This window comes from Eptatretus burgeri, chromosome 9 (assembly GCF_056783735.1).
Source record: "Eptatretus burgeri isolate ZD-2024b chromosome 9, Ebu_testis_v1, whole genome shotgun sequence".
In the NCBI taxonomy this organism is placed as follows: Eukaryota; Metazoa; Chordata; class Myxini; order Myxiniformes; family Myxinidae; genus Eptatretus; species Eptatretus burgeri.
Window position 1 is genome coordinate 20,662,723 of NC_140969.1, and position 27,180 is coordinate 20,689,902.

A 27,180-nucleotide genomic window follows, 5' to 3' on the forward strand; every position below is an offset into this window, starting at 1 on the left:
TGTCAAATGCACCTCACTTAAGACTCACGTAGGCAGGAAGATGCCTTCAGGTTCTGTCGAAGAAAGGCTGCAGCGGAGGCGTATCATGGTGGTACGGAATTGTGGACATGCCTCTGTATTACTTGGAGACCTAGGGGGATTGAACCAAAAGTTAAGAAACTTTCGTTTTTCATTTATTTGCCTCTAGAAAATTAATACAATAGCTCTGGTATTGTTGACAGTCAGATGGAAGAGAGAGATGAAGCTTTGATTGACAATTTGTACTTTCTGAAGTCGTATGAGCAGGTAGAGTCAAAATGTAAATTAAAATGGAAATATTGTATTCATGAGGCTGGTTTGCTGAGGGAAACATAGGTAAAAGAGACAGGTGTTCAAAACGTGGCAGAAGCTGTTAAACATTTGAATTAAGCATTTGATTAGCAAGTGGAAGATACCTGTAATAATGGATGATATCTGGGAGATGCAAGCCTTGATCTGGAGGAAAAATATCCCTGGGAGATGTCATATTATAAAGAGTTTCTTCCACCGACACACCTGAATGGAGACATGATGACGCATGGAATTGTGTCAATCACGATGCTGTTGACGGGTGTGCATGGTTTGAAAGTTCACGGCTCTCTGCTAATATACTTCTTTACTGATTCGTTGCAGATGGCTCCAGATAATACATCACAATGATGATTTTTTAAGCAATCGGTTCAAATAATCATGTGTCATCATTGTCAGTTGATCACAAAGCTTACTGAGTTACATCTGCCCCACAAAACCTTACATGCTGTTTCAAGGTGTGCCTACAGCTGGGAGAGGTCAATCGCTCTTGTCGACGCAGCATATATGAGTTAAGTGGAGGGATAATAACACAGAGAGTGTGTGCACGTACAGATGTGATGTCCTATTATTATTATTATCATTATTATTCGTCTTTTGTATGCAGCGCATGGCTGTGGGGTAGCATCACTGGCTGAGGGTGTGGCTGTGCCACTGATGTCAAACCCTCTGTCGGTAAGGGCATGGATTTGTAAGTTTTCATGGTGCCAGTGATAGCTCACTGACTCTTCGCGAAGAACATTTTGGGATCTTTAATGTCCGCGAATAATTCTGGCAGACGGGATTCTCATTTAACGTCCATCTGAGAGATGGCACACACATTGATGAATCACCCTACCTGTGAAACAACGGGATGACAGTTTATAGCTGGGTCGGGATTTGAACCCAGGCTAGACGTGTGTACCTCTCGGCCAGATTTTGCCAGCCCGATATACAATTTGAGGTGAGAGGTGGCGCATGAAAGTTCCACCTTTTCCTCTATGCAATTTGTAGATCGTCTTTTAAATATCATTTATTTCCTCCTCTTTTCTTCATTGCCTCTGGCACATTTGAGAAATCCAATGCGACTTGCTTTGCACCAAGCCAAGATGTGTAACTGAGAAAGACCACCAATTCTCATGAACATAGTTATGGTGAGATGCAAATAGAACTAAATTCACTAACCAAGAAGTTGGCTGCCAAGGTTGATGGCATTGGTCAAGACGGTGGCGTGATGACGAAGGTTAGCGGGCAGGATGGATACCCGGCATACAAATGATGAAATAAATGTGGGTTCCATGTCTATGTTCGTCACGTCCGTTACATTTTCAATGCATCTTGCCTCCTTCCGCCCCTACAGAAGGGCAACCCGGCAGGGCAGTGTAAGATAGCAGAGTGACACACACACATTCACGTGCGCGCAGTCGCACATTCAAGTGCACACCCAGGCGCACACTCATTTCAGAAGAACAACCTCATTAATTTTTTTCACTGAATATTTTACCTCATCTATCAAACTCTTATGAGTCTGTAAACATACAAATGTCACTGAGCGGGATTATATTATTGGATATTCTGCTGGCCAACACCAAGCACTCTTATAGTTAAAGGAGTGGTAATAATGACAGCCGAATAACCCAGCAGTAGTATACTTGTCTCCTTGCTGTGTGGTTTTGGGGTATATAATAGGTTTTATCAAATGAGGGATGATAAAGGTGTGTGTGTGTGTGTGTGTGTGTGTGTGTGTGTGTGTGTGTGTGTGTGTGTGTGTGTGTGTGTGTGTGTGTGTGTCCTCCATAACTCCAAAACCATGAAACCCAGCGGCCTGAAACTTTGCATGTATACTACTAGAACTACGTTGTCGACAGCACACCATCACATATTCCCGCGCGCACTGCTTTGTCCCATTAACGCTAGGTGAAATTTTATCTTGCAAAATGGATTGGCTATTCTTTTCTATTTGATGTGCTTTATGACGAAAGACTTACTATGTTTACTAAATCAGAAGTCATTGCAAGCATGTCAACATTTCATGAAACATTAATTTAACACTGTCTAGCAATATAGAACTGTGCATCAATTTAATCATAGGAATGAACTGTGTTTAATATTAATTATAATTATTCATAATCAATTAGATAAATACAGTAAAACCTGTGACTGTTTGTCACTCATGGGGCCACATAAGTAAAGGCCCGGTCACACCTTGACGTTTTAGCCAGCGTATGCCGATTTTTAAAATTTTTTTCTAAAACGTTGGCACACGTTGAATACGTTATGGGTAAGTTTTGATAACATTGAGAGCACGCTGAAAAACACTGCCATACGTCGTTGTACGTTGGCTTTAAACGTTGTACTTTTTGGTTGTCCTCAAATTTTTTCATGCTTGAAATTTCACGACGTATGCCGGCGTATGACTCACACGTTCCGCTACGCTGGCCACAAGTTGTATGCACGGTCTGCGATCGTTGACAGACGTCAACACATGCTACTTGTAAGTTAATCATAAGTTGAAACACGCTGAGGTAATGTTTAGCGTACCCAAAACTTATTTCTAACCTATGATTAACGTGTTGTTGGCACGTTACGCGATCGTTGCCACACATCGACAGACGTTACTTTTAAGTTACTCATAGGCTGAAAGACGTCGGGATAATGGATCGTCCTTGCGTCAGCGTCCACGGCCACGGCCAGGACACTTATTTGCAGCATTCTTCAAACTTTTCTTCGGCATGACGAGGATGTTCACACTTCCATGTCTAGCTTGGCTATGATTCCAATTGTCCATCGGCAGCGTCTATTTAAAATAGTCGAGTTTGAGCGTTTTAACACGTTCAGAAGAAACGCTTCAAATTTCCAAACCCCAGCGTCAAAAAACAAAGGCGAGTGACAGCAATTTAAATCGTTCATTGTAAACAATGAAAATAGCTGAGTGGTACCGTTTAAAAGTCGTTGAGTGTAAAAAAAATCCAATTGTTGAGCGCAAGCGTCTACTTTCAATAGTGGAGATGCAGCCATTTAAATTGTTGAGTGGCAGCCTATGAAGAGCAAACCCCACGTCACCGGCAAAGATAAACTGCCGCACGATATGGATAAGTTAGGCTAACGTTGGGCATAGTTTGTGAACGCCGGCTTCACAATAATTATTCGTTGGTATATCGTATCTATAAGTAATCAAAGCGCTCTATGCACATTATTAGTTCATTGTGCATTTGTCCAACCCGTTATGAATAGACAGAAATCATAAAAACAAGCTATAGCTCATTGTTGAAAAAGCCCCATAAAAAATTAGCCGCGAAGAACTTCGAACAATGGTGAAAAGATGTCTCCTACCCGTGGACACGCGGACGCAAGGACGATCCATCATAACCCACACCCTCCCCTCACACTCACCTACTACTGCCAACATGAACAAACTACTACTAATACTAATACTAATACTGATACTGATACTGATACTGTTACTGCTGACATGGACATGGACTCAAAAAGGACTCGAAAACACTGTTGGGTTCCCCTTTTATGAGCAGCATTTTTATATACCAATTCCCAAAACCGCTGGGAACACGTCTTTATATGGCAGTTGTAAGCGAGAAACACGTTCATTTATTTTTTTTGTCGACCGGAAGACGTCATTGGAATACGTCTACATACGTCAATGTGTGTTGGGACTACGTAAAGAATTGGTTCAAAGCACGTCAAACATAAGTTAGAAATAAGTTTCGCGTAAAAAAGACTTTACCGCGACGTGTTTCGACTTATGAGTAGCTTATAAGTAGTGTTTGTGGACGTGTGTAAGCGTCCACATATCGTGCGTACAACTTATCCCCATCGCATGCGGAACGTGTGTCATATGCCGAGTACGTCGTAAAATTTTGAACATGTTTAAAATTTCTTGACGTACTCTACTTACTACGACGTATGATAGCGTACTTTAGTGTTCTACTCACGTATACCAAACTTACTCATACCGTATTGGACGTGACCCAACGTTTTACACACATTTTTCTTAGGTCGGCATACGCTGGCAAGATCGCCAAGGTGTGACCGCGATGTTGACACTTCCATTTCTACGGCAGTTATGATTCGAATCGTTGTGCGTCAGCCTTTTAATAGGCTACGTCACGACATCGTCGGCGATGCGTGCAACGCGCTATGCTTAAGTTAGACTATCGTTGGGCATCGGTTGTGTAGGCCGACAACAGGTTCAGCATTCGTTGGTATAAGTTATCTATAACACAAAGAAATGTTCTGTGTCCGTTACCAATGCGTTATACATAAGACCAAGTCGCTATGAATACGTCCGAATCTTTAAAAAAAACATCAAAAGTTCAACGTAAGCCAGCGTTTTACATACATTTTAATACGTTGCCATCGCTGGCTAAAACGTCAAGGTGTGACCGGGCCTTAAGTTCTTTATAAAAGAATTTACCATGTACAATGGCAAATACACTTTAAAATAAAAATCAGCCCCCATGACCCCACCCCCTCTGGCCTGGCCCCTAGGGGTCATATCAAAAATCTGACAGTGTTGTGCACTTCCCCATACATATATCTACTATGTCCCAAAGTTTCAAGTTCCTATCTCAAACGGTGTAGGAGGAGCTATTTTGACCCCTTATCCACGAAGCACCCCCTACTCCCCAAGCACCCTCTGATAATCATGTGTTTAAAAAAATATGTTGTTAAATGTATCACTCATGAATATGTTTGATTCAAAAAGCTATAAGACAATTTTTTTTTATCGACCCCCATGACCCCAACTCCTCTGGCCCGGCCCCTAGGGGTCTTATCAAAAATCTGAAAGTGTTGTGCACTTCCCCATACATATATTTATGATGTCCCAAAGTTTCAAGTTCCTATTTCAAACGGTGTAGGAGGAGTTACAGGGTAAGACAGACGGACGGACGGACGGTGGAGACAATCACAATACAGTATTCCCGCTTTTCTTCAAAAGCACGGGAATAAAAAGGGAACTCCAAAGAAGTGCATTCATGAAAATTGGGTGTTTGGGTTAATTAAAACACCCCTTTTGAAAATAATTAATGGCCTTATATAATTATATTCTTCATCAGGCGCCATCCTCGGCCGCCTCGCTCTCTGTGGTCTAAAGGCGTATTCTGGGTTACAGCCTAGCTTTGGGTCTGAAGCTGCCATGCTTTTTGGCCTGCGCAACCATGCCTTGACTTAAAACAGGCCGCAACGATTTCTCAACGATAGTTGTTGTTTTTTTCACTTTCCTCATTCATATTATCAAATGCCTGTTCATCGTAGCTACAAATCGCTGGGTACATCACTTTTGTAAGTACTTTAGTTTTCTTATTATGAGCTTGGTGTGATTCCATGCATTATATGAGGCAATTTCCCACGATCTATCCTCACGGACTAATTAAAGTATATCATCAAAATATTATTTCTGCTTTTAGGATCGGATGTTGCCCAGACGAAATAAATGTCGAAATCTGGAGTGGTCTGATAATTTAAAGAAATAACGAGTCTTATAACTAAGCCGATATACCTATTTAATTTAAGCAAGCAAGGTTATGTTCCCTCCTCCATATATACACACGAAAATGTGAAATTTCTAAAGTATTAAACATCTTTTTCTACTGTTTGGATAGTTATATTGAATGAACAAAAAATTTAGGAATGTGCCAAAATTAACCAGCTTCATTAAGCTCTTTCATTTAATGCATTCTCAGCTCTCCATCTCAGCCCTGTCCCCCAGAGGGACTGCTTATCCATAGTGTCTGCCAGATACATGTCTATATTTTCGGAGGTTTCGCGAGGTGCTCTACAGGGAATGAATGCAAATCTGGTAACAAAGGGACATTTTAAATAAAGTTATAACATTTGCACAGACCACAAATTGATGTACCACATCACCCTCGTGATGTTCACTGTGCTCCTCCCACTGTTTCCTCCCACTCTCACCTCTTCCCCCCTGTTAATGAAATTAAGTGGATAAACTGTTGGATTAAATGATTACGGTGTTGATGAAGCACAGTGCAGTGCGGCCATGGTAGGCCATATGGCTTCATCCTATGTCCAAGTTCCTTGTACAGTACTGTACTGTGTATCCTTTATAGGATATGCAAGTGAGAAAGAAAGAAAGTGGTAATTTTGGAATGAAAAGACTTTCTGTGTCCAGATTTGATATTTCATAGAATTTGAAGCCAACAATTTAAAACCTTCAAAGTCCTCATTTCAGTGATTTTGGGCCATCAGTTTATTATATATGCAAAATATCTGAATTTTGGCAACTCTCCACTGCCTACCATATATGTAGTAAATAGATGAGCCCTTATTTTGTCATCACGAGTAAGAAGCTCAAAGGATCTTTACACCCACTCACGTCATTGCCGCAGAGACTGAAGTTGAAGGCAAGAAAGTATTTCATTCCACGAGTAGTGAACCTGGGTCCCACCATATACTCTATTGGACGAGCCAGCTCCTGGTAATTGTACCGGTAGTGTTGCAAGCCAACTGTTACCTCAAAGCGACAGTCACTCTGGCACTCTGTTCTGTTCTGTGAAGACACAATGTACACTTAGTTAGCAGTTTGCAGTGAAAATCAAATGCTTGTGGCTTTATATAATGGGGTCGGGTTACAGCGGATAAGACATGGAGAAGCTTGGAGTGGGGTGGGAAGGCGAGAGACTATGGAACGAGGGTATTTATGAATGTGAAGGAATTGACTACCTATAGGATGATTTCTGAAGGATAAATTAGAGTTAGGTGGGATAAATACAAAAATTTGTGTCCACACCTTATTACTGATGGATCCAGGACCACAGTCCACACAATGATCAGATGTGTGTCCAACTCCTGAGAATAAGAATGTACCATTGGGGCAGGGTACACAATCACGCCTTTCACTGTTGATGTAAGAACCAGGTGGACAGGGTATACAACCCCCATTGTCTTGGCGACGTGCACAAACTCGGCACATGGATGCCATGCCGTCGATAACGTTACTTACAGATATGGAGTATATCCGTACATAGTCGGCAAGTAGCTTCTGACCCTGCGAGAGGGTTGGACACCAGAATTAAACAATGTTAGTCAACCACCGTGGATGGCCTATTGCTATACATGGTGAAGTGATAGAATACCGACATCTTGTGAGTATGTGATGAAAAAGAAAGTAAAAGTGCTCTTCTAGCTTTAGGTGGAATGAACTTCCAAAGTAATTTGCGTTCATTGACACTTAACACCATGGGCTTTACAAAGGCTCATCAATAAATGCAGAGGCTTCCAGAATGGAACCATGGCTACTCACAAGCGTGCCTGAGCTTTCATTCCCTGCCAGTCACATTCATTACGGCTCCTCCGCAATGATCTCTTGAGGGTGCACAGAAGGGATTCTTATAAATTATAGTATCTGAGGAACATGTGGATTTTGTTCATTTTGGAGGCATGACTATGAAATCTACACCATCCTCTATAGGTTGGACACCTTTCTTCAGTGGGAGAAGGGCCTGCACATTGAAACAATTTGCACAACTTTGAATAACATCTATAAATGTGACGGGGCAAGGTTTCGTTGCTCAGTCGTGCAGCATCATGTCCCATAAGAAGGAATTAACTGAGTTCCAATGAGGAATGATAAACATCTGTAAGAGTGGGCAGATCCATCAGCAGGATTTCAACTGTCGTAGTCATCCCCAAATCAACTACAGAGGATGAGATTGAGCACCGATCCTGACCATAAATCTGGCAGATCATCGACAATTAATCACTTCAAGAAGGAAAGAGAGCCCTGCGATGGGTTGTTCGAGAGAACAGATGTGATCTTATGTCACAGCAAACCGACACCAGAGAGTTCATACACCTTACGACGTGCAGTTTTGAGAAACAAGGACATGGGAAGGGTCTTTTAAACTCCTGATATGCATTTCTAAGCACGATCTATATTTTCGAGCAAGCCACCATTTTGACCCAATCTCGATATTCCCCACCTAAGAGCGCAGACGGCAAGTTTGATTGGTCGAGATGGTGTAAAATGGCATAAAATTTTGTCCAAGTATTGCTCAGCTGCAGTTTTTGGAAGTGCAAACAAGGCAGTTTGTGTTCTCCAATGTTAAAATATACAATTCAATTGAAATAAAACAAAAGTTTTAAAGTCTGGATGCAAAAAAAATTCGGAAGTTTACCACCATTGATGCACCATCTTTTTCACCAACTTATTTAACACATTACATTAGTTCTTAATACCTGTTGTTTGTGTCCTTTATGACGTCCATAAAACAATAAGTTTCCTGTTTGGAATGATTTTCAATTTTGTTTGACTGCCAGACAGGCAGACAGAGTAAAAAAAAAAAGATTACCTTACTCCTCTTTGTGCATGTGCATGCACCCACAGGTTGACATTCTGTACAATTTGCCAAATTCAGAGGCAAAGTACTGTTAAACTGCAGGTTTGTACTCAGATTCTTGTTCGGATTCGTGTTCTACAGTGTTCAAAATATGAATTCAATTGAAATTAAGAATTTCCTCGATCGTAGACTGATGTCTTTAGACAGACGGATGGAGTGAACCAATTGCTTAAGCCTAGTATTCGGTATCTACGTGGGGGTCATAACCCTTTCATGTTGTCAATGCACAGTGTCTGCAAAGAATATGTGAGTAGAAGCCTCAAAATGTGGAAACTGGTGATGTAGAATGATGATTCCGGGCAAATATTTTTGAAGTCTGGTGGCAGGTACTGTATTATGTTTGCAAGCACCACGTCAGGCGAACAATACAAACGAACACGAACAACCACAAAACCTGAAATAAAAAACAGGGGTCTTACAATGCAAGGAATGGCAAAAAAATCCCATCTCTAACCGATTAATAGCTTCTAGAAAATGTCAGTGGGTCCAGGCTATGATTGTGGCACGGAAGCCATAAAAGATATAGCAGAAGGAGAGCAGGATTTCATGGTGACCTCACCTTTCCAACTGGAGTTTTCTGAAAAATCCAGGAGAAAGTGGCGTTGCTCTCGGAGTTGATAAGGTGAAGAAAAACTTTGCGTGACTGAGTTCCATGCCAAGATTGCTTCAGCTGGGTCACCTTTTCACCTTTTGTCTGCACAAAAGAACAGGCCTGCCATTACTGTACAAACTGTAGTTAGCAAGCTGTACATTGCAAACAACATTGAACACAAGTACATTTACAATGACAAACACGAGTGCTCTTACGATTTCATTCAGCGAATTGCAAACACAAAATCTGACTTCACAATATGTAATCTCATATGGAGTTCTTCTACAGTATCGTGAGTACAAATATAACGGTGCTCCATTGTAACCTCACATGGTGTGTGGACATCATTCAGAGCACTTTACTGTGCAGCAACCTCGTGTAAAAACCACTGTAATATGTTTGCTGCACTTTACAGATGCATCCCTGACAATATCATGGTGAATACATTGGTCGAAACAAAATGAAGCAAAAAAGATGTGATGCAGGTAATAATAAACATCATATAGGTGCAAATACAGGTAGAGGTGGAAGTACGATGTCGAAACGCCAATGGAAAACATACCACCGTGAAGAAGAATTCACATTCCACGGTGCAGTTTGTTTCAAATTCGAATCGAATTTCTGCGACTGGGTCCGTTCCCTCGGCACGCGTCGATCTGCAACATACGGTGCCCACAATCTTAGCACAAAGCCCTCGAAGGTCATGGGTGAAATGAAGTTGTTTTTGTGAATATAAGATTTCCAAGTGAGAATCTGATTATTATAGTTCAGTGGATTAAAAAATAATTTAAGGCTTGGTAACACCACTATCAGGCCGAATAAAGCAGCACGTTCTATTTTTCTTCGTTCGTATGCAGCACTAGGCTGTGGGGTAGCATCACTGGCTGAGGCTGCGGCTGTGCCACTGATGCAATGCCCTCTGCTAGTTAGGGCAGGAATTTGTAATTACCCTGCGCTCACGAAGCGAAAAGCAGGGTTAAGCGATCAGTCGCGCACGTACGTATGGCGTACATCGTGTCTGCATTTTGTTAAGAGCGTACATCGAAAATCATTCAGCGGAGGAAATTGAAACTTTACCACATGTTACATGACCATGTCAATCTTTTGACGTCAACATAGGCCAAAGGTCAACATAAGCCAATTTTCTGAAATCCTCAATTTTTATGCGATCGACTTAAAATTTGAAGAGGATTTGCACATCAGGTCACTGAATTGAACCACCAATTCTTTTTGAGGTCAACATAGACCAAAAGTTCAGCATAGGCCACATTTCTGAAATCCTCAATTTCCATCCGATTGACTTGAAATTTGAACAGGATTTTCATAAAAATGACCATCATGCGTCACGCGGTCTGGCAGCCATATTGGATCGAAGAGAAAATCTTTGAAAATCTTGCTAGGAGAAACTGCTTCACCGATCGATGCAAAATTTAACTAATTGATCAACTACCCATGGGAAATTTGGTTTGATAAAGATGATGTCATCGGTCACATGGTCTGGCAGCCATATTGGATCAAAGAAAAAAAAACCTGAAAAACAAAAAAGTTGGCTTGCACCGAGTCCTTCCCAAGACTGCGCAGGGTATGTATTCGATCAATACCCTCTAGTAATCTAGTTCATTCATGGTTCCGGTGATAACTTGCCTACTCTTCACAAAAGACATCATGGAATCTTTACCGTCCACTAATGAATGCTGGCATATGGGATTCCCATTAAACATCCATCAGAGGGACCGTACACACATTGATAGATCACCCTGCCTGTGAAACACCAGGATGAAAGTTCATAGCTAGGTCAGGATTCAAACTCAAGCTAGACAGCTTAGAGTGAGTGTAGCTCTAAAGCCATCCTGTCAGCCCAACATGTTCCACTTGACAATTTATAACAGTCAAGCTACAGGTGTATACAACCAGTTTGCACATGCAAAAGCCCGACCAAAATGCTTGCCCAAAATTGCATTTCCGAGATCAGACAGCATCTGCTGAACAATCCAGAATGCACAGAAAAAAAACTGTCGTACTGATTGGTTTCGGATCATGGCCAAGCACGCGGTGCGGCACATTTACACATAATGGAAGCCACATTTATACACACGCAAAGTCCCGTTCTTTGCAAACAACAAAAAAAAAGAGTTCGTGCAAACGCCTCGCTCGTTTTGATGTAACTGCAGAATTGTGGGAAGTCTTGGGTTCCCTCAATAACTCGCAGCTCTGATGTGCCTTATGTGAGTGAGCCAGTTAGTAACCATGTGTTAGTATCAATTGTTTTGATCTGTGATATGCAGCATTCATGCAATTGTCCCAACGAGTGCAAGATGAAAAGCTTTGGTGATGTCTCTCTTTTCAGCTAAATTCGTGTTCATCTGTTAATGTTAGGAATCCATTTTTAATTTCTTTCAGGCACTTTGTTGTAAATAAATACGATTACATTTTCTTCATTGCTTATAACCCAAGAATAATGATCAATCTGTCTCTATATCTCTATCTCTATCTCTCTCTCTCCATATATATAAATATATATGTAAGAAGAAATATATATATATATATATATATATATATATATATATATATATATATATATATATATATATATATATCATCTCTATATCTTCATCTCGCCACTCCTCTCCTCTCCTCTCCTCTCCTCTCCTCTCCTCTCCTCTCCTCTCCTCTCCTCTCCTCTCCTCTCCTCTCCTCTCCTCTCCTCTCCTCTCCTCTCTCTCTCTCTCTCTCCCTCTCTCTCTCTCTACAGCACTTCGGTGCTGCCAAAGCAGGTTCCTGAGCAAGGGTTATATACTGGGTGGTTTGCCATTGCCATTCCAACTGTAGTTGGGGCAGGCATTTGTAATTTGTTCATGGTGCTGGCAATAACTCATCTACTCTTCGTGAAGGACACCATGGGGTGTTTAACTTCAACCAACTAACACAGACAGATGGGACTCCCAGTATAACGTCCATCCAAAGGACGACACACACATTGATGAATCACCCTGCCTGTGAAACACCAGGATGACAGTTTACAGCTGAGTCGAGATTTAAACCCAGGATAGACAGCTTAGAGGCGAGTGTGCATACCTCTAGGCCATCCTACCAGCCCAATGAGACATACTAGAATAGCATTAAATAGCAAACTGCCGTACATGCTGCACCACATTATTTTAATAATAGCATTGCGAAAACTTGATTCTCACTTGCATTCTCGAAAATGCACTTGGGTCAAACATTTATGAGTAAAACAACAGTATCAGGAAAACATATCACATTTAATGATGTTTATTTAGCACTCCATACTTGAATCCATGGACTTTCAACATGAGCACCAAGTAGTCATTATCTGAAATCCCATGTCCCATTTGGATGTAGTCCCTTGCCAAATGCCAACCTGTAAACCAAATTGCAAACATAATTAATCTTATCTGAACTTTTCTACCAAGCAAATCTTCATTTATTTTTATTTAAATACAAGAGAAGTTAGTTTGACCAGTAAATATATATATATATATATATATATATATATATATATATATATATATATATATATATATATATATATATATATACATATACACATATATATATGAGTGTAAAAGAGTGAGAACGTCAAAAACGATTGCATATACATTTCACAATTGAAAATTATCAAAGTCTTCGTCTTAATTCTTCTATCATGAGCAGGTGTACACACACCTGTTTTTTTTTTAAATCCTGACATCAATTACTTAGGGAACACGTTACAGCAGTCTTCACAGTTCACGTTACAGCAGTCAACAGTTTGATAACCTTGTCACCCCTATTTGTATGTTTTAAAATAAAACGAGACAGCTGCAATCGGAGATCGCTGATGGTTCCCGGTTTCGCCAACTTGTAATATTAGCCAATTGGGAGCACTTGAAAAAATGGAAAAATAAAATAGTTTAAAAATATTTTCAAAAATTGAAAATGAAATTATTTTAAATTGGGGGGAAAATAATAAAATAAATAAATTTAAATATTAAATAATCAAACATTTAAATAGTTAAATAATTGAAAATTAGGGGGGGGGGAAATTGAAGAAAAAAAATTATATAATTTAAAATTAAATAGTGGGAACAATATTCTTCAAAAAGCGGGACACCACGGACACCCTGCGGGAACCATAACTCAAAATACCCAAAGTTTTTGAATTTGTAATGTTCCTCATAATAATGTCAAGATACGAGATGAGTGTTTGGACCCAACTCAAGATTTATGAGCTCCCCTTTAAGCCTGTCCCCCCCCCCCCTCTGTGCATCATGAAAGAATATTTAAAGAGAACATATAATGGCAGTTTTTTCAGGTGATGGATGCCATAAATTTTCACATCATGAGGTTTAAAAGAGAAGAAATGAAAAAAAGAATATAATCATACCTTTGCTCCCATCGCAGTGCTCACCACTGCTGAAACAAGCAACCTCCATGTTCTCCGGAAGAGTGCCCCACCAACGATATTCGAGACCGTATATTGGCTCCATGCCTGTTGGGCATGCTGTGCACACTGCACGGCACCATGCGATGTTATATCATTTGGAAAGTTGGATGGTTTCCAGGCTGCACCGATACATCACACCTTGCAGTACTAATAAGTACCACTTTCCACAAATGTGATCACGCTCGAGTCAATCAAATGTGATAAATGATGCCCCACCATTTTATTATCAATATGTTCACCTTCTACCCTTTGCTGTTGATATCTTTCATGATGCTTCATGAATGTATTTTTGTACATCAGGAGTTGGTCGAACACGTGGAATAAGTCTTTCAACCTTGACAAATCTCCCACTCTCTGTCCCCAAAATGACCGTCTAGCAAACTCTCCTATCTACTTTCTGAACAATCAAATTGAAGAAGTGCAGTCCCCTAAACTTCTAGACCTCACCATCAACCAAGATCTCTTTTGTGCAAACCACGTATCCCTGTTGGCCTCCAAAGCCGGCTATCGGCTGGAAATTCTCCGTTGGGTCATCTTTCCTGAGCAAATCTGAACTTCTATTATCTTACAAGGTTTTCATCCACAGCCTATAGAGTACTGCTTCCCTTTTTGGATGGTGATGCTGCTTTACACCTTTCACATCTTGATGTCATGGAGAATAAGGCCTTCAAAATTATTGTAATCTCTCGCAATGACACTTAACCTCTTGGCCTATTACTGCCGTATGGCAGACAGGTCAGTGGAATCTCTGTCTTATACTTCATCCTTTTTGATCTTCCTCCCTTTGCCCTTTCCAGGCTCTGTCACCCCCCCCCCAAACCCCTAACTCTCTCGGGTCTCTGCAGGGCACACGTGATCTGCCAGTAACCCACTTCTGGTCAAACTCTTAAAATCCAGGCTTACTGATCACCTCCACTCATTACAGTGCGGCGACATCGCGCTGTTATATAATTGTCTATTCTGTCCTGTGTCTTCTGTCACACTTATTGTTGGGTGTGATGTGGGTGGAGATTGCTGGGTGAATTGTGGGCGGGGTTAATGCGGAAGAGCGACGTTTTTTGTGCTGAATCGTTTTCTGTGTGACGCCGGAAGTTGATTTTCTGAGCAGGAAGTGATAATCTTCCTGTTCCGTTCGTTGTTGACGCGCAGCGTTGTAACTCTCGTTATTAATTTTTTTTCACCAGAAGTGTTTTTAAAACGTCTTGTGGAGGTGATTTTTTCCTCTTTTTTGGTGACAGAAGTGGTTATTACAGCACGGCGACATCGCGCTGTTATATAATTGGCTATTCTGTCCTGTGTCTTCTGTCACACTTATGGCCGCGTACGTCCCTTTGATCTGAGGGCTATAGATAGGAATTTGTCCAACGTCACAACTCTTCCCGTCATGCATGCTAATTCACCGTGTCTACATTTAAATTTTATAACTGCAAAATTGTTTCATCATTCTTAACCTTGACTTTTACTGCCCCCAGCGCGTGATATCAAAGTATTCGCTTCTTGTTTGTTCTGCTTTTCTCCTCATAGAACCAACTTCCTTGTTTGTTAAATCTCACTTTTATTTTCAGGGCTTCAATGGGCCTGTTTCTCATACCTCATACCGAACTTTTTTTTAACACTCATAAACCCATTCCCAAGACCATCACTTCCTTTCCAGATTATTGTGTTTTCTCCCCTCTCCCTTCAGCCTACATTCTGTCTTTTGTTCCAGAGTGAAGAACCCGCCATTACGGACAGGTTCATTTCTCCAGAAATGTTGTATTTTGGTTTATAATACCCCTCCCATGCTGCACCATACATATTATTTACATGGAGTGAATTGGGGTCTCCCCCCCCCCCACTCCCTGAATCCCCAGGACTTTAACCTAACACCTTTCTGTGCACCCCCATCCAGCGGTTCAGGAATGCAGAAAAGTCAAATAAAAACAGAGACACACAAAGACACTTCTCTAATTATTCAATGAGTTCAGCACCACGGACAGTTGCAAGTGCAAAGTGCTAACTAAGCCTTATCTACAGGATCGGTACGTTGGCTCCCTGCGGGATCAACGAGCGCTTTTCATTCACTTTAAAGATCTCTGTCTCTTATGCCTTTCTGATTTTCCCTCTCTCTGTTTATCCCTTTTACCTTATTTCATTTTATCTATCTTTGCTCTCCTTCATTTTTCCTCTCCCTTTGAAGACAGGTCCTGCCCTCCTTTTCCCTCCTGCCCTCCTTTTCCTCTTTTCTCACCCTCTTGCCTCTTTCTTCCTTTTTTCTCTCTCTATTTTAATTACCATTCTTTATTTTTCAATTTTCATTTGCTATTGAATTTTAATATTATTATTTTAATTTGTGTCACGTTTTTAAAATTGTTTTAGTTTATCGATCTAACATCCTTCTGTCACCTCTTGGTTTTTTTTCCCCTATTATTTTCACTTTTCACCCAGACCCAGTCCCCTTGAATTTTAACCTCTGAACCCTGACCCTTCCTGTCAACATCAGCCATTCTCACCCCCACGTGCTCCCTGACCACTGACTCCGCTCTCTGACTCACTCCTACCCTATATCAGCACTAGCCCAAATCCTATATTTATTCTGCTCTGATGAAGGGTTAACACCTGAAACGTCAGCTTCTTCATGCTTCCCACAGCGGTTAACATTCCTCAGTCAACGTACTGTTGATTCTATGCATTGCTCTACCTATCTACAGATGCATCTTCACATTTGCCTTAATAAGGAAGATGCGATCTTCATTTTACAGTAAACACACGGGTGTATTTTTTACATGGTAACTGGATGTTTGACGAAAGATCTTACCAGAAGAGCCAATAGAGATAGTACCATGTGGGCATGGTAAGCACCCGCCCTCAGGCTTTGGGCTGTATCCGGGATTGCAAGGAGCACAGCTTGAAATCTGCTCAGGTGGCAGTTGCACAGAGTTGGGAACATCATCCAAGCAAACCTTTGGTTCCACCCAGTGGAATGTGATTCGTGCCTGCAAGCCAGGCAAAAGAGCAAAAGCTAAAGGATTCCACAAACCATTGTCTTCTTCTGTAGGACCTCATAAGCTCTCTCCATATTGCCTCTCATTATTCCATCTGAACAGCATAACCCACTTTCTATCTGTGTTCTTATTTTGCATGTAGCACAAGGCTGAAGGGCAGCATCATTGGCTGAGGGTGCAGCTGTGCCACTGATGCAGTGCTCTCTACTGGTTAGGGAAGGAATTTGGAATTTGTTGAGTGTGCCAGCAATAGCTCATATACTCTTTGCGAAGGACGCCGTGGGATGTTTAACGCCCACCAACAAATGCCAGCAGACAGAACGCCCAGTTTAACGTCCATCCGAGGGACGGCACACGCATTGACGAATCACCCAGCTTTGAAACACCGGGATGACAGATTATAGCTGGGTTGGGATTCCAACCCAGGCCAGACAGCTTAAGGGTGAGTGTGTTCCTCTAGAGTCAGGACCACCCTTTCAGCTCTTATCTGTGCTCATCATTGAAGTGATCCCACTCTCTGTCCCCACTCCCACTCTATATTCGCTTGTTCATCTCTTGCCAAAAGCTTACAGATTGGCTCAGAGATTGCAACAAGCATATGCCTGTGCTCAAAAAAAGTTAAAATTTACTTTCATTGCCAGTGGCAATGTTTCAAACGTATGAGGAGGGGTTCGAGGAGGGGTTAAAAATGTTTTCAACATCATTCTTTGTATTATATGCCTGTTCGGCCAATAAGTTTCTCAATTCCCCTTGTACATAATAGTTATCGGAGTACATTTGTTTCCCAGCTTAGGTGAAGGAAAATATAAACCATGATGTGCTAGTTAAATTGACCAGGAAATGGCAGATGGGATCTTAATGTAGGCAACTTTAACCTGACATTGACCACTCAGTTTGATCTGGATTTATCAGTAACTGACTCCTGCTAGCACTCACTGGTAGCTTGGTTCCAAAATATTCAAAATGCAGTTGTTCTTGCATGAGTTCAAAAGGCTGCATACATATATACCTGGCCAACAATGCTCGGTGTTGCTTTGACCATGGAACAGATTGCTGTTCAACCAAGGAATCAGTTGCCAATGAGCTAACTCTGAGCTCATTGTACTTGTCAATGCAAAGTTAAATAAATAACAATGACATTGCATTGATATTTAGATGCAAAAGACAGACAAAGATGTCAGAGGAAGTGAAAATGAGTGACTGGTGCGAGTGGAAGACAATAACACGGTGCAGTTGTCTTGGATACTCGACAGCAAGATAAGCTTTACCGTGTTATTCTTGATGCAGGGATTTTGGAAACGATAATAGTCGCTGTCTCCGCAAGGCTGCTGAATCTTACAAACGCTTGAGCCTGGATCTGTCGGAAATGGAATGATGTGTGCCCGTGATTTGTATGTTAAAATGTAACGCTTTAACAACGTTCCATGTTCTCTTCTGCTCCAATTTTCCCTTCAACCTTTTGTTGCACTTAGATGAGCCCTTGCCTACCAGAATACATTTTTGGAGGACAAGGTGCACAGCTGGTGAATCCTCGAAGAGCGTGAGTGTTCCTCTTGCACAGCAAGCATTCTGTCGTCCCATTTCCCATGGAGTAGGTTCCAGGGGGACATGGAGAGCAAGCTGAAGAATAGGCCACTCCTGAAAATATAAACACCAAATCTGTATGAAGGAACTGCAGTGCCGTGAGATGGGTGTCGACCGTGTAGCGTGAGCGGAAAACAAGAGCTCGTTATGCAAAGATAGGCAGATAAGTCATGATTTATTTTTCAGGACAACTCCATACCACTGCAGGCATGGATGATAACATCCATTTTCTTTGGATTATTCTTGGTGCTTAGTCTACACTGCCAAAAATAATTTTCTTAAGAAGAAAGTGCTTTTTAAAATAAGAAAACCATGAGATAGTGTTTCTAGCTGCAAGAAAACAATTCTCATGGTTTTGTTGTTTCACGAAAACTTATTTTCAAAAATGTTTTCTGACCAAGAAAATTATTATTGGCAATGAAGATTTTCATTTGACTGATAAGCTTTGTCTTATGATATCACATGTGTGCACCTGCTCATATTTTTGTCGTAACCACAGTAAGTAAAAGCTTTTCTTCTCCAACTAACATAGGAGCACACCAACCTGATATTTTGTTTGTTTTTTGGATCCAGGGTCGAGATTCGTGGAAGAGCTTGAACATGGAACAGATCAGGACGCAACAAAACAAAAGGAATAGGAGAAGGGGGAAATTCCTCCTTCTCTGTCTGCAGGAGGGTGGTGGTGGAAAGGGGAGGGGGGGTAGATGGAGATGGAGAAACAAGGGATGTGGGAAAGGGTGAGAGGTAATGGAGAATGCAAGAGGGGGACAAGATGGATCCATCCATCCAATGGGACCATACTCTATGCAAAGCGTTGGTGCTGCCTAAGCAGTCTCCTTGGCCAGTGGGTGCAATCCTGGACGGGTTGCCACTACGACACAGGATACCAGAAAGCTGGCACTCATTTTGCTGACATCGGAAGGATGACAGGCAGAGTCAACCCCACCTCGTATTAATTCTACAGCTGAGTGGGATTTGAACTCAGGATCCTCGGATCCCAAGCCCACCACCCTAACCATTAAGGACAAGATGGATACAGAAGCAAAATTTGGGTGGAAGGGATGGTTTAAACGGTTGTAGAAAAGATCATGGTTTTAGATTGGGGATGATCTGAGATGGTGGTGAAGAGCTGTCTGGAAGACCTGGAGGGAAGAATGAGATTGAAGAGAATGTGGAAGTTGATTCCACAGGCAGGAAAAAAAAAGAGGAATAAATGAGTGGAGGTGAGCGGTGATCCTGGATTGAGGTTGTTTGATGAGAATAGAGTTGCTGGTTGACCGTGTGCGCCCTGAAGATACATGGGGGACCAAAGCATGGAGAGGGTAGAGGGTGCAATGCCAGAAAGTAGGCAGAAGACAGAGACCACAGAACGGTCAGCAATAGGAAAGTGATAGGCCCACAGACTCAGCTTCATCATGAGAGATTCCAATAATATTAAAGGCCTTGGTTTCCACGGCATCAAGCTGAGCAAGATGTGAGGTAGGGGTGCCAGCACAAAGAGGAGAACAGTACTTCATCAAGTTTCGGATGAAGGCCGTGGATGTGGATTGTCCCCACAGGATGAAATAGCCATCTTTAGATGTCTTCTTTATTAATCCGACCATATGCGATGCCTCTCCGTCACCGAGTGTGAGTGAGAGGTCGTGGTTTGTAATGTTTGTTGGTTTGAGCAACAGGAGAGTTATCAAAGTGAAAATGGTCACAGTAGGTTTGTTTCTTTCAATAAGATTTCAGCTCTTCCATGAGTCTCCATCTCTGCATAAACAAAAATAGACAATTGTCTGTATCATTTTAAGCTTGAGAGCATATCATTTTTATGTGAAAATTCCAGCTGCACTTGCTCAACATACTAACATAACCAATGGTGTGATGCAGTACTATCTCTGTTACAGGTATATCATGTATGTATGTATGTATGTATGTATGTATATAATAATGCATGCAGGCAAACAAAAAGTATTGATGGCATACCTGTAATGAATACTGACTGGATACGCACTGGCTTTAACAATGATTCCAATGATCCAACTCCAGCTGTCCGCCATGACATGACAGTATTTCCTTCAGGCAACTTCACCTGCAACACAACACTTTATTTTTTTTTTAAAGTTTAACCTGTAGCTGATTATTACCGCCACCACCAAAGGTGGATGGAGGTACGGAGGTTATGTTTTCATCCCTGTTTGTCTTTTTTGGCTGTCTGTCTGTCTGTCTGTCTGTCTGCCTATGAGCATAATATCTCAAAACGTTATAGGTGGATTCGGATGAAACTTGGTTGACAGGTTGGGCGTGCCCCAAAGGACGGACTGATTCGATTTTGGTGAAGATCTGGATCCGGATACGAGAATTCTAAGTGATTCATCACAATTGAGAGATGGCGCCAAAAACGATTATAGCATGAATCTCGAAACACGAGATTATGACAAAACTAAGCTGATGAGTTGGTTCGGTGACAAGAACAAGCTGATTACATTTTGATCCAGGTTCGGATGCAGATCCAGCCCATCAGTGAGATACAAAACATAAACTGTTCAGCTTGGCAGAGGTATGCGCTCTACTGGGTACCATTCTTGTTTTATTGTGTGACAGTTCAAACAAATTTGTTTGCAGTGTCTTGCTTGAGAGCCTACATATTTATTCTTACAAAAACGCTGTTAGAAAACATCATTATTACCGTTAGCACACATTATTATCCCCCCAATGGACCTCGTCCAAAACAGGGGCTTATGCATTTTGTCTCTATTTCCACGTCTGTGTGTGCATGCGTGCGTCTGCAACGGCATCTCAGACATGTATGGATCGATTTTGTTCGTACTTGGCACAAAGATAACACATTATGGTATACATATGCACATCATTTTGTTTCATGATGTGATCAAAGATGGCCGACTGGTAGACTGGTGGCCATTTTAGTTGAAAAAAAAAGAAAGCCCAATATTGAACACATCCTCAACCATTTCCATGACATGCATTGACCGATCTTGTTAAAACTTGGCACACAGATGAGGAATGATGGCGTACATATGCCTGCCATGTTTTTTTTGAGATCGGATCCATGATGGCCGACTCACCCCCAAAATATATGAACATTGAATCCCTTTTGTGTGAAATTTGCATTCCCAATCGAAAACATCATACATGTCACATGACCAACTATCTTACACAATATAACTATATGATCCACATCATTAATATTCATGACCAAATAACCCAATCCTACGCAATCTTCTGTGTCACATGGGTCATTCCATGTCAAATCATCAAAGAATCTGCCGTCATCTCTCAGATTTTTGTAAAACTTTGGGAACCAATTGGGACCCATGAAAAACGGCAAGAACTCAAATATTTTTGCTAACAGCCTCTTAATTAGTGACATACAGACTAACCAACTTTGGACTAATTAGCTCGACGTCGCAAATTCAAATGGCCACATCTCTAAAAGTATAACACCTAGAGAGCTGGTTTTGGTGTCATTATAAAGGTATTTTCATGCCCTATGAATTTGTCTGGGCAACATTTTCCTACCTCCAACCACAAAAAAGTTATCACAAAATATAAACTTCAATCGTGAATCCCCAAAAAATGTATCGTTCAAATTCATCCCAGAGGTACCTTATGATGTCAAGAAGCTTCCACATAAATTTTTTTATGAGCACTCCAATAGTTTCTGAGATATGAGCAATAATGTACATGTACGTATGGCATATAGGTTCGAAAATCAGCATTTGTAATCTATTATACAATCAATAAGTGAGTTCAAGTACACAGTGTTCACTAACCTGACTTAGGCTTTCAATTTCCTCTTCAATGCAGCAACAGCAGCACTTGTTTCTTCCCCTCAGGCCCAGTTGAAAATGAAAGTATATGATACTTCAAAGCAATTGATGGTCGTTCCCTGTGTTCCCTGTCATGGCTAGGTTAGAATGATTGTATTGTTGCGAATTCGCGCCCGCCGGCGTGTGAGCGGCCACGTAACTCGAATCGCGGCACGTCGCCCACCGGACGGACAATTCTGTCGTGACTCTCTCGGACTAACGCGGGGAACTAGTCACGGGTGGGCCTTTCGGCCTCACCACGATCGTGCCAATTGGCCCCCCGCGTGGGATAGGGTTGTTCGCCAAATTCGACCTACCTAAGTACCCACACGGAGGGTAGACCGGGCGATCGCACCTCGCCGCAGGTCGACTCCGGACACGGGCCACTGAAGCGACCCGTTCCGTACTATCGGGATAACCGAGCGGTGTTATATCGTCGACCTCGACGGTTCCGATTAATTATCGGGCGTATGAAGCCCACTACCAACCCTTTACGTGAAGTAAGATGGAGATTCAATTAAAGAAAAGATGAAGCGAAACGGGAAAAACAGTTCAACATGAGGAACATTTATTCCGCGGCACACGGAAAGCACACAAATACAATTACAACAATTATGCACCAAAAGCAATTGTAACAAAACAAACACAACAATGCAGATCTACTACCGACTACGCGAGCACACGGCAACACTAACACAGTTTTACTTTACAGACGGTGCCGACAACACATATACTCAAAAGCAAAAGAAAAGGGCCACCCTCAACGACAAGGGGGCAGACGGGGCCTGTGGGCGCGAGACCGGGTGGAGCCTACCCGTCTTGTGATGAGCCGCAAATGTGGCGGCGGTGCCCCGACTCCGCGCTCCTCCACGGGTTTCGTTGGCACTGCTTGGAATGGGGTGGGAACGGGGGCCCCTTTCCGCACTATCTCAGCGCGGGGGGGAAAAAGGGGGGAATTGTTGATGCTCTGGGGAAAGAGGATAGCTGGCTTGCTTGGGTCCCGCGACGAGCGACTCCACTGCGACCTCGACCGTGCTCCCGGCTTCCCCTCTCTGCAGCTCCCCGACAAACTCCGAACCCCGACAGACTGACTCTCCTCCAGACCCGTCTTGACTGCTGCTGCCACACTCTGCCGCTGCCACACTTCTCCAACTCGCCTTGACTCTTCTCCAACTCCCTTGACCGAAAAAACTCTCCCGCTGCCACACTTCTCCAACTCGCCCAAGCCCAAAACTGACTCAATTCGCCCCGCGCTCAGCGCTTTATAGTACGGCAGGAGAACCCATATGCAAATTTCTGGATCAGAACGAGCTCAGGGGAGGAGCCACGCTCGCCCATTGGATGGAGAAAAAGGGGCGTGAATCTTCCCTGATCCTCGAATTTGCATATATCGATTCTACTCCGACGGGATGTCTACGGGATGTCCTCTGGAGGATTCTTGGTCTTCGTGGGGTGCCACCAAAACTGATCGATCTGATGTCTGAACTCTACTCTGGTACTGAGAGTGCTGTGAAGTGTGGTGGTACCATCTCTGACTTATTTCCAGTTGTTACTGGAGTTCGTCAGGGATGTGTACTTGCCCCCACACTTTTCAGCACTTGTATGGACTGGATTCTAGGGAGGATGTCGGAGAGATCAAGTTGCGGTGCGTCATTTGGGAATGTCAAGATCTCGGACCTTGACTTTGCAGATGATGCAGTCATCTTTGCGGAGACTTTAGACATCCTCTTGGGGGCCCTCGAGGTGCTGAATGAGGAGTCGGAGCCGTTGGGATTACGGGTTTCTTGGGTCAAAACTAAGATCCAGGCTTTCGGTGACATCTTGGATGCTGCTGTCCTGTCTGTGTCTGTTTGTGGTGAGGATGTTGAGGTCATGGAGAGATTCACTTACCTTGGCAGTGATATTCATGTCTCTGCTGGCTGCAAGTCAGAGGTCAATAGACATCTGGGTCGGGCCTGGGGAGTCATGGATTCACTGGATCATGGGGTGTGGCGCTGCCGGTACCTGTGTGGGAGGACGAAAGTCCGAGTCTTCAGGTCCTTAGTACTTCCAGTCTTGCTCTATGGGTGCGAGACTTGGACTCTGACCAAGGATCTGAGACGGAGACTTAATTCCTTTGGTACCAGGTCTCTTCGGAGAATCCTTGGCTATCGCTGGTCGGATTTTGTGTCCAACGAGCGGTTGCTGAGAGAGACTCGGATGAGATTTGTTACCTGCATAGTCCGTGAGCGTCAGTTGCGGCTGTATGGACATGTGGCTCGTTTTCCTGACTCTGATCCTGCTCACCAGATTCTCTCAGCGAGGGAGTCTCATGAGTGGAGGAGGCCAGTGGGTCGACCACGTGCCTCATGGTTGCAACAGGTTGACCATCATCTCAAGGAGATGGGGATGGGCCTGGCATCTGCCTGGGGGATGGCCAGACGGAGGCCCCTGGAGTACCGGCGGAAAGTGGACGCAGCGACGTGCTGTTCTGGCACATGCTCCCATACCTGACTTGACCTGCGCCTGGAGGCGTGGCCAAGCCACCCCGTGCTTGCTTATTGGACGGATCAGAAGTGGGCGTGTATCATTGCTGATCCGACTTCTCCTCGGAAAGGCCGCACTTTGTACAGCCTGATGCTCGGTGCCCACAAGCGGTGCGGGAATGGCCGCAGAAGGTGAGGCGAAGGTGGTGGAGGGTCTAAAGTGGCGGTCCCTGGCCACGGTGACGCTTGGAATGGCGGTGTTGGGATGGTTGCGGGATGGTGTGCTGTGAAGGTAAAGGTCGTGGCTGTTGGCGTTGTTGTTGTTGTGAAGCGGCGTTGCGGTTGTTGGTTGTTGTGTGATGGCGGTTGAGATGTGGTTGGTTCAAAATAAAGACAGAACAGAAAAACGGCTATCTTAAAGGGTCGCAGCCCGAATGAATCACATTTATTCCCTCTAAACAACGGGTTTGGGGCTAACTACACATGTACTTACAGAGATATCTCACCTACGGGACCTGAATGGTGGTTTGCTAATTTCCTCAACCACAACAGTATAATACATTACAAATGCTGATTTTCGAACCTATATGCCATACGTACATGTACATTATTGCACATATCTCAGAAACTATTGGAGTGCTCATCACAAAACTTATGTGAAAGCTTCTTGACATCTTAAGGTACCTCTGGGATGAATTTGAGGAAATTTGAAGGATACATTTTTTGGGGATTCACGATTGAAGTTTATATTTTGTGATAACTTTTTTGTGGTTGGAGGTAGGAAAATGTTGCCCAGACAAATTCATAGAGCATGAAAATACCTTTAAAATGACACCAAAACCAGCTCTCTAGGTGTTATACTTTTAGAGATATGGCCATTTGAATTTGCGACGTCGTGCTAATTAGTCCAAAGTTCGTTAGTCTGTATCTCACTAATTAAGAGGCTGTTAGCAAAAATATTTGAGTTCTTGCCGTTTTTCATGGGTCCCAATTGGTTCCCAAAGTTTTACAAAAATCTGAGAGATGATGGCAGATTCTTTGATGATTTGACATGGAATGACCCACATGACCACTCAAGTCGGTTGCGCATACACATAAATCTTGTAAATATGGACCAGCCCCTTAACTCCCGACAGCAGAATTACTAAAACCACAGGGGCTATGACATCGTGTCTTTTTCTCCTAGTTGTAACATATTATAAGACAATTACAAGATATTATTAGAAACATTATTATGATTAGCACACATGGTCCAGCCAATGCTCGAGCACACGGTACTTACAAAGCAAAACAAAAAGCCTGTTCCAAATAATTGTCTGCCTAATCTTGTTCAATGTTGGGCTGATGGGTTCCTCTTCTTCTTAGCTCTATGATAAATCAATCGTGTCTGAGTTTACTCGTATGGCTTTACGATTAGCGATATCAGGTAAACTGCGGTAATAAAAGTACCGTGTGTGTTTTCCACTCATTTCCGATTGTTGGCTTGGGTCTGTTGGTCTCCTCGTTCTCCAGCATGGCATTACATTGTTCATTCTGAACCTGGATGCACAAGCAGGACACGTTGCCAACACATCTCATTATGTTACAATTTATTTTCTATACATTTTCTGTTATTCTTATATATTTAAAAAAATACCAGCCACAAAGCAAGTGCCAGGTGCAAATATCATAAAAGCAAAAATGTTGAGGCCTACGATAAAGCCGAGGCCTACGATGAGTGCTAAAAGCACAATGGATACATATAATCGGCTTGTCCATCTGCCTGTGTGTAACATTCCGTTGCACCCATTGGTTGGACAACTCACCTAACTCCACCTACAATATCAACCTTAAAAATCATACGGCTACAATGTTGGTGCTTTCTGCTATGCGAAGCCAAAGACTTCTTCGGAGCTGTCATATTCACAATCACCATGCCCTCCCTACAAGTTTTCCCTTCAGTGTAAAACGACCCAAGCGACAGTTAAAAGGATTTTGAGCCAACAGGTGTCACGGGCCTTGTGAAGATAGGTCTCAGTGATTGAGGCAGTGTTCTTTTGTTCACACACTGCCCAAATAACTATGTAGTATTCTCTCCGGTGGGGCTTTTATCACAGAGGTTTTGCAGGTTCTTGCTATATTATCTGACTATTTTCTCTGAAATGACTTGACCGGTGACCATAAAACCCATGTCATTATAAAGGTTTTTATCCGACAACTTCCGGGGGTCTCACAACATTGTAAAATAAAACATCCATCATTATTTATTTTTTTAACAATGTGTATATGTGCATCAGGAAGAAAATAATTGATTTTGGTCTCATGGTCACTTGAGAGTTGAAATTCCATGAGGTTTCCGCATATCTTGCGGGAGTGCGAGTTGGATGGGTGACCTGTGATGGACCATGACATGCAGGAGTTGTTTCGATCATTGTTTCTGTGAAGTTGGTGAGAGTATCATGGGTAGGGGAAAGCGTTAATATTCCACTGTTTCAATGTGGGAATGCTCGTTTGCTTTTATGAGTGGGAAGAGGATAAGGACAGAGTTTGGGTTGGGAGGGGGAGGGGGGGAGAGAAAAGATGGGACAAAAAGTTGGAGGGAGAGGTTGCGGCTTTGTGGAGGGGGTTAC

At 42.6% G+C, this 27,180-nt stretch overlaps 1 protein-coding gene across 2 annotated transcripts in view; it reads right to left on the reverse strand.

The window, feature by feature from the left end:
* The window catches only part of LOC147019667 (endosome/lysosome-associated apoptosis and autophagy regulator family member 2-like), a 46,276-nt gene that overhangs the window by 10,247 nt on the left and 8,849 nt on the right, over positions 1–27,180 (reverse strand). Inside the window, exons 5-18 of one of the 2 annotated variants that reach the window (XM_085894271.1) lie at positions 26,021–26,110; positions 20,263–20,368; positions 18,196–18,345; positions 17,976–18,064; positions 16,521–16,698; positions 13,664–13,789; positions 12,568–12,658; positions 9,839–9,932; positions 9,244–9,378; positions 7,076–7,333; positions 6,662–6,835; positions 1,492–1,660; positions 435–534; positions 29–130 (exon numbers count right to left, since the gene is read on the reverse strand). In XM_085894271.1, the coding sequence (XP_085750397.1) occupies positions 29–130; positions 435–534; positions 1,492–1,660; positions 6,662–6,835; positions 7,076–7,333; positions 9,244–9,378; positions 9,839–9,932; positions 12,568–12,658; positions 13,664–13,789; positions 16,521–16,698; positions 17,976–18,064; positions 18,196–18,345; positions 20,263–20,368; positions 26,021–26,110 (1,862 nt within the window). Of the gene's footprint in view, positions 1–28; positions 131–434; positions 535–1,491; positions 1,661–6,661; positions 6,836–7,075; positions 7,334–9,243; positions 9,379–9,838; positions 9,933–12,567; positions 12,659–13,663; positions 13,790–16,520; positions 16,699–17,975; positions 18,065–18,195; positions 18,346–18,835; positions 20,185–20,262; positions 20,369–26,020; positions 26,111–27,180 lie in introns of those variants that run through there. The other variant, XM_085894273.1, reaches the window with a different exon arrangement.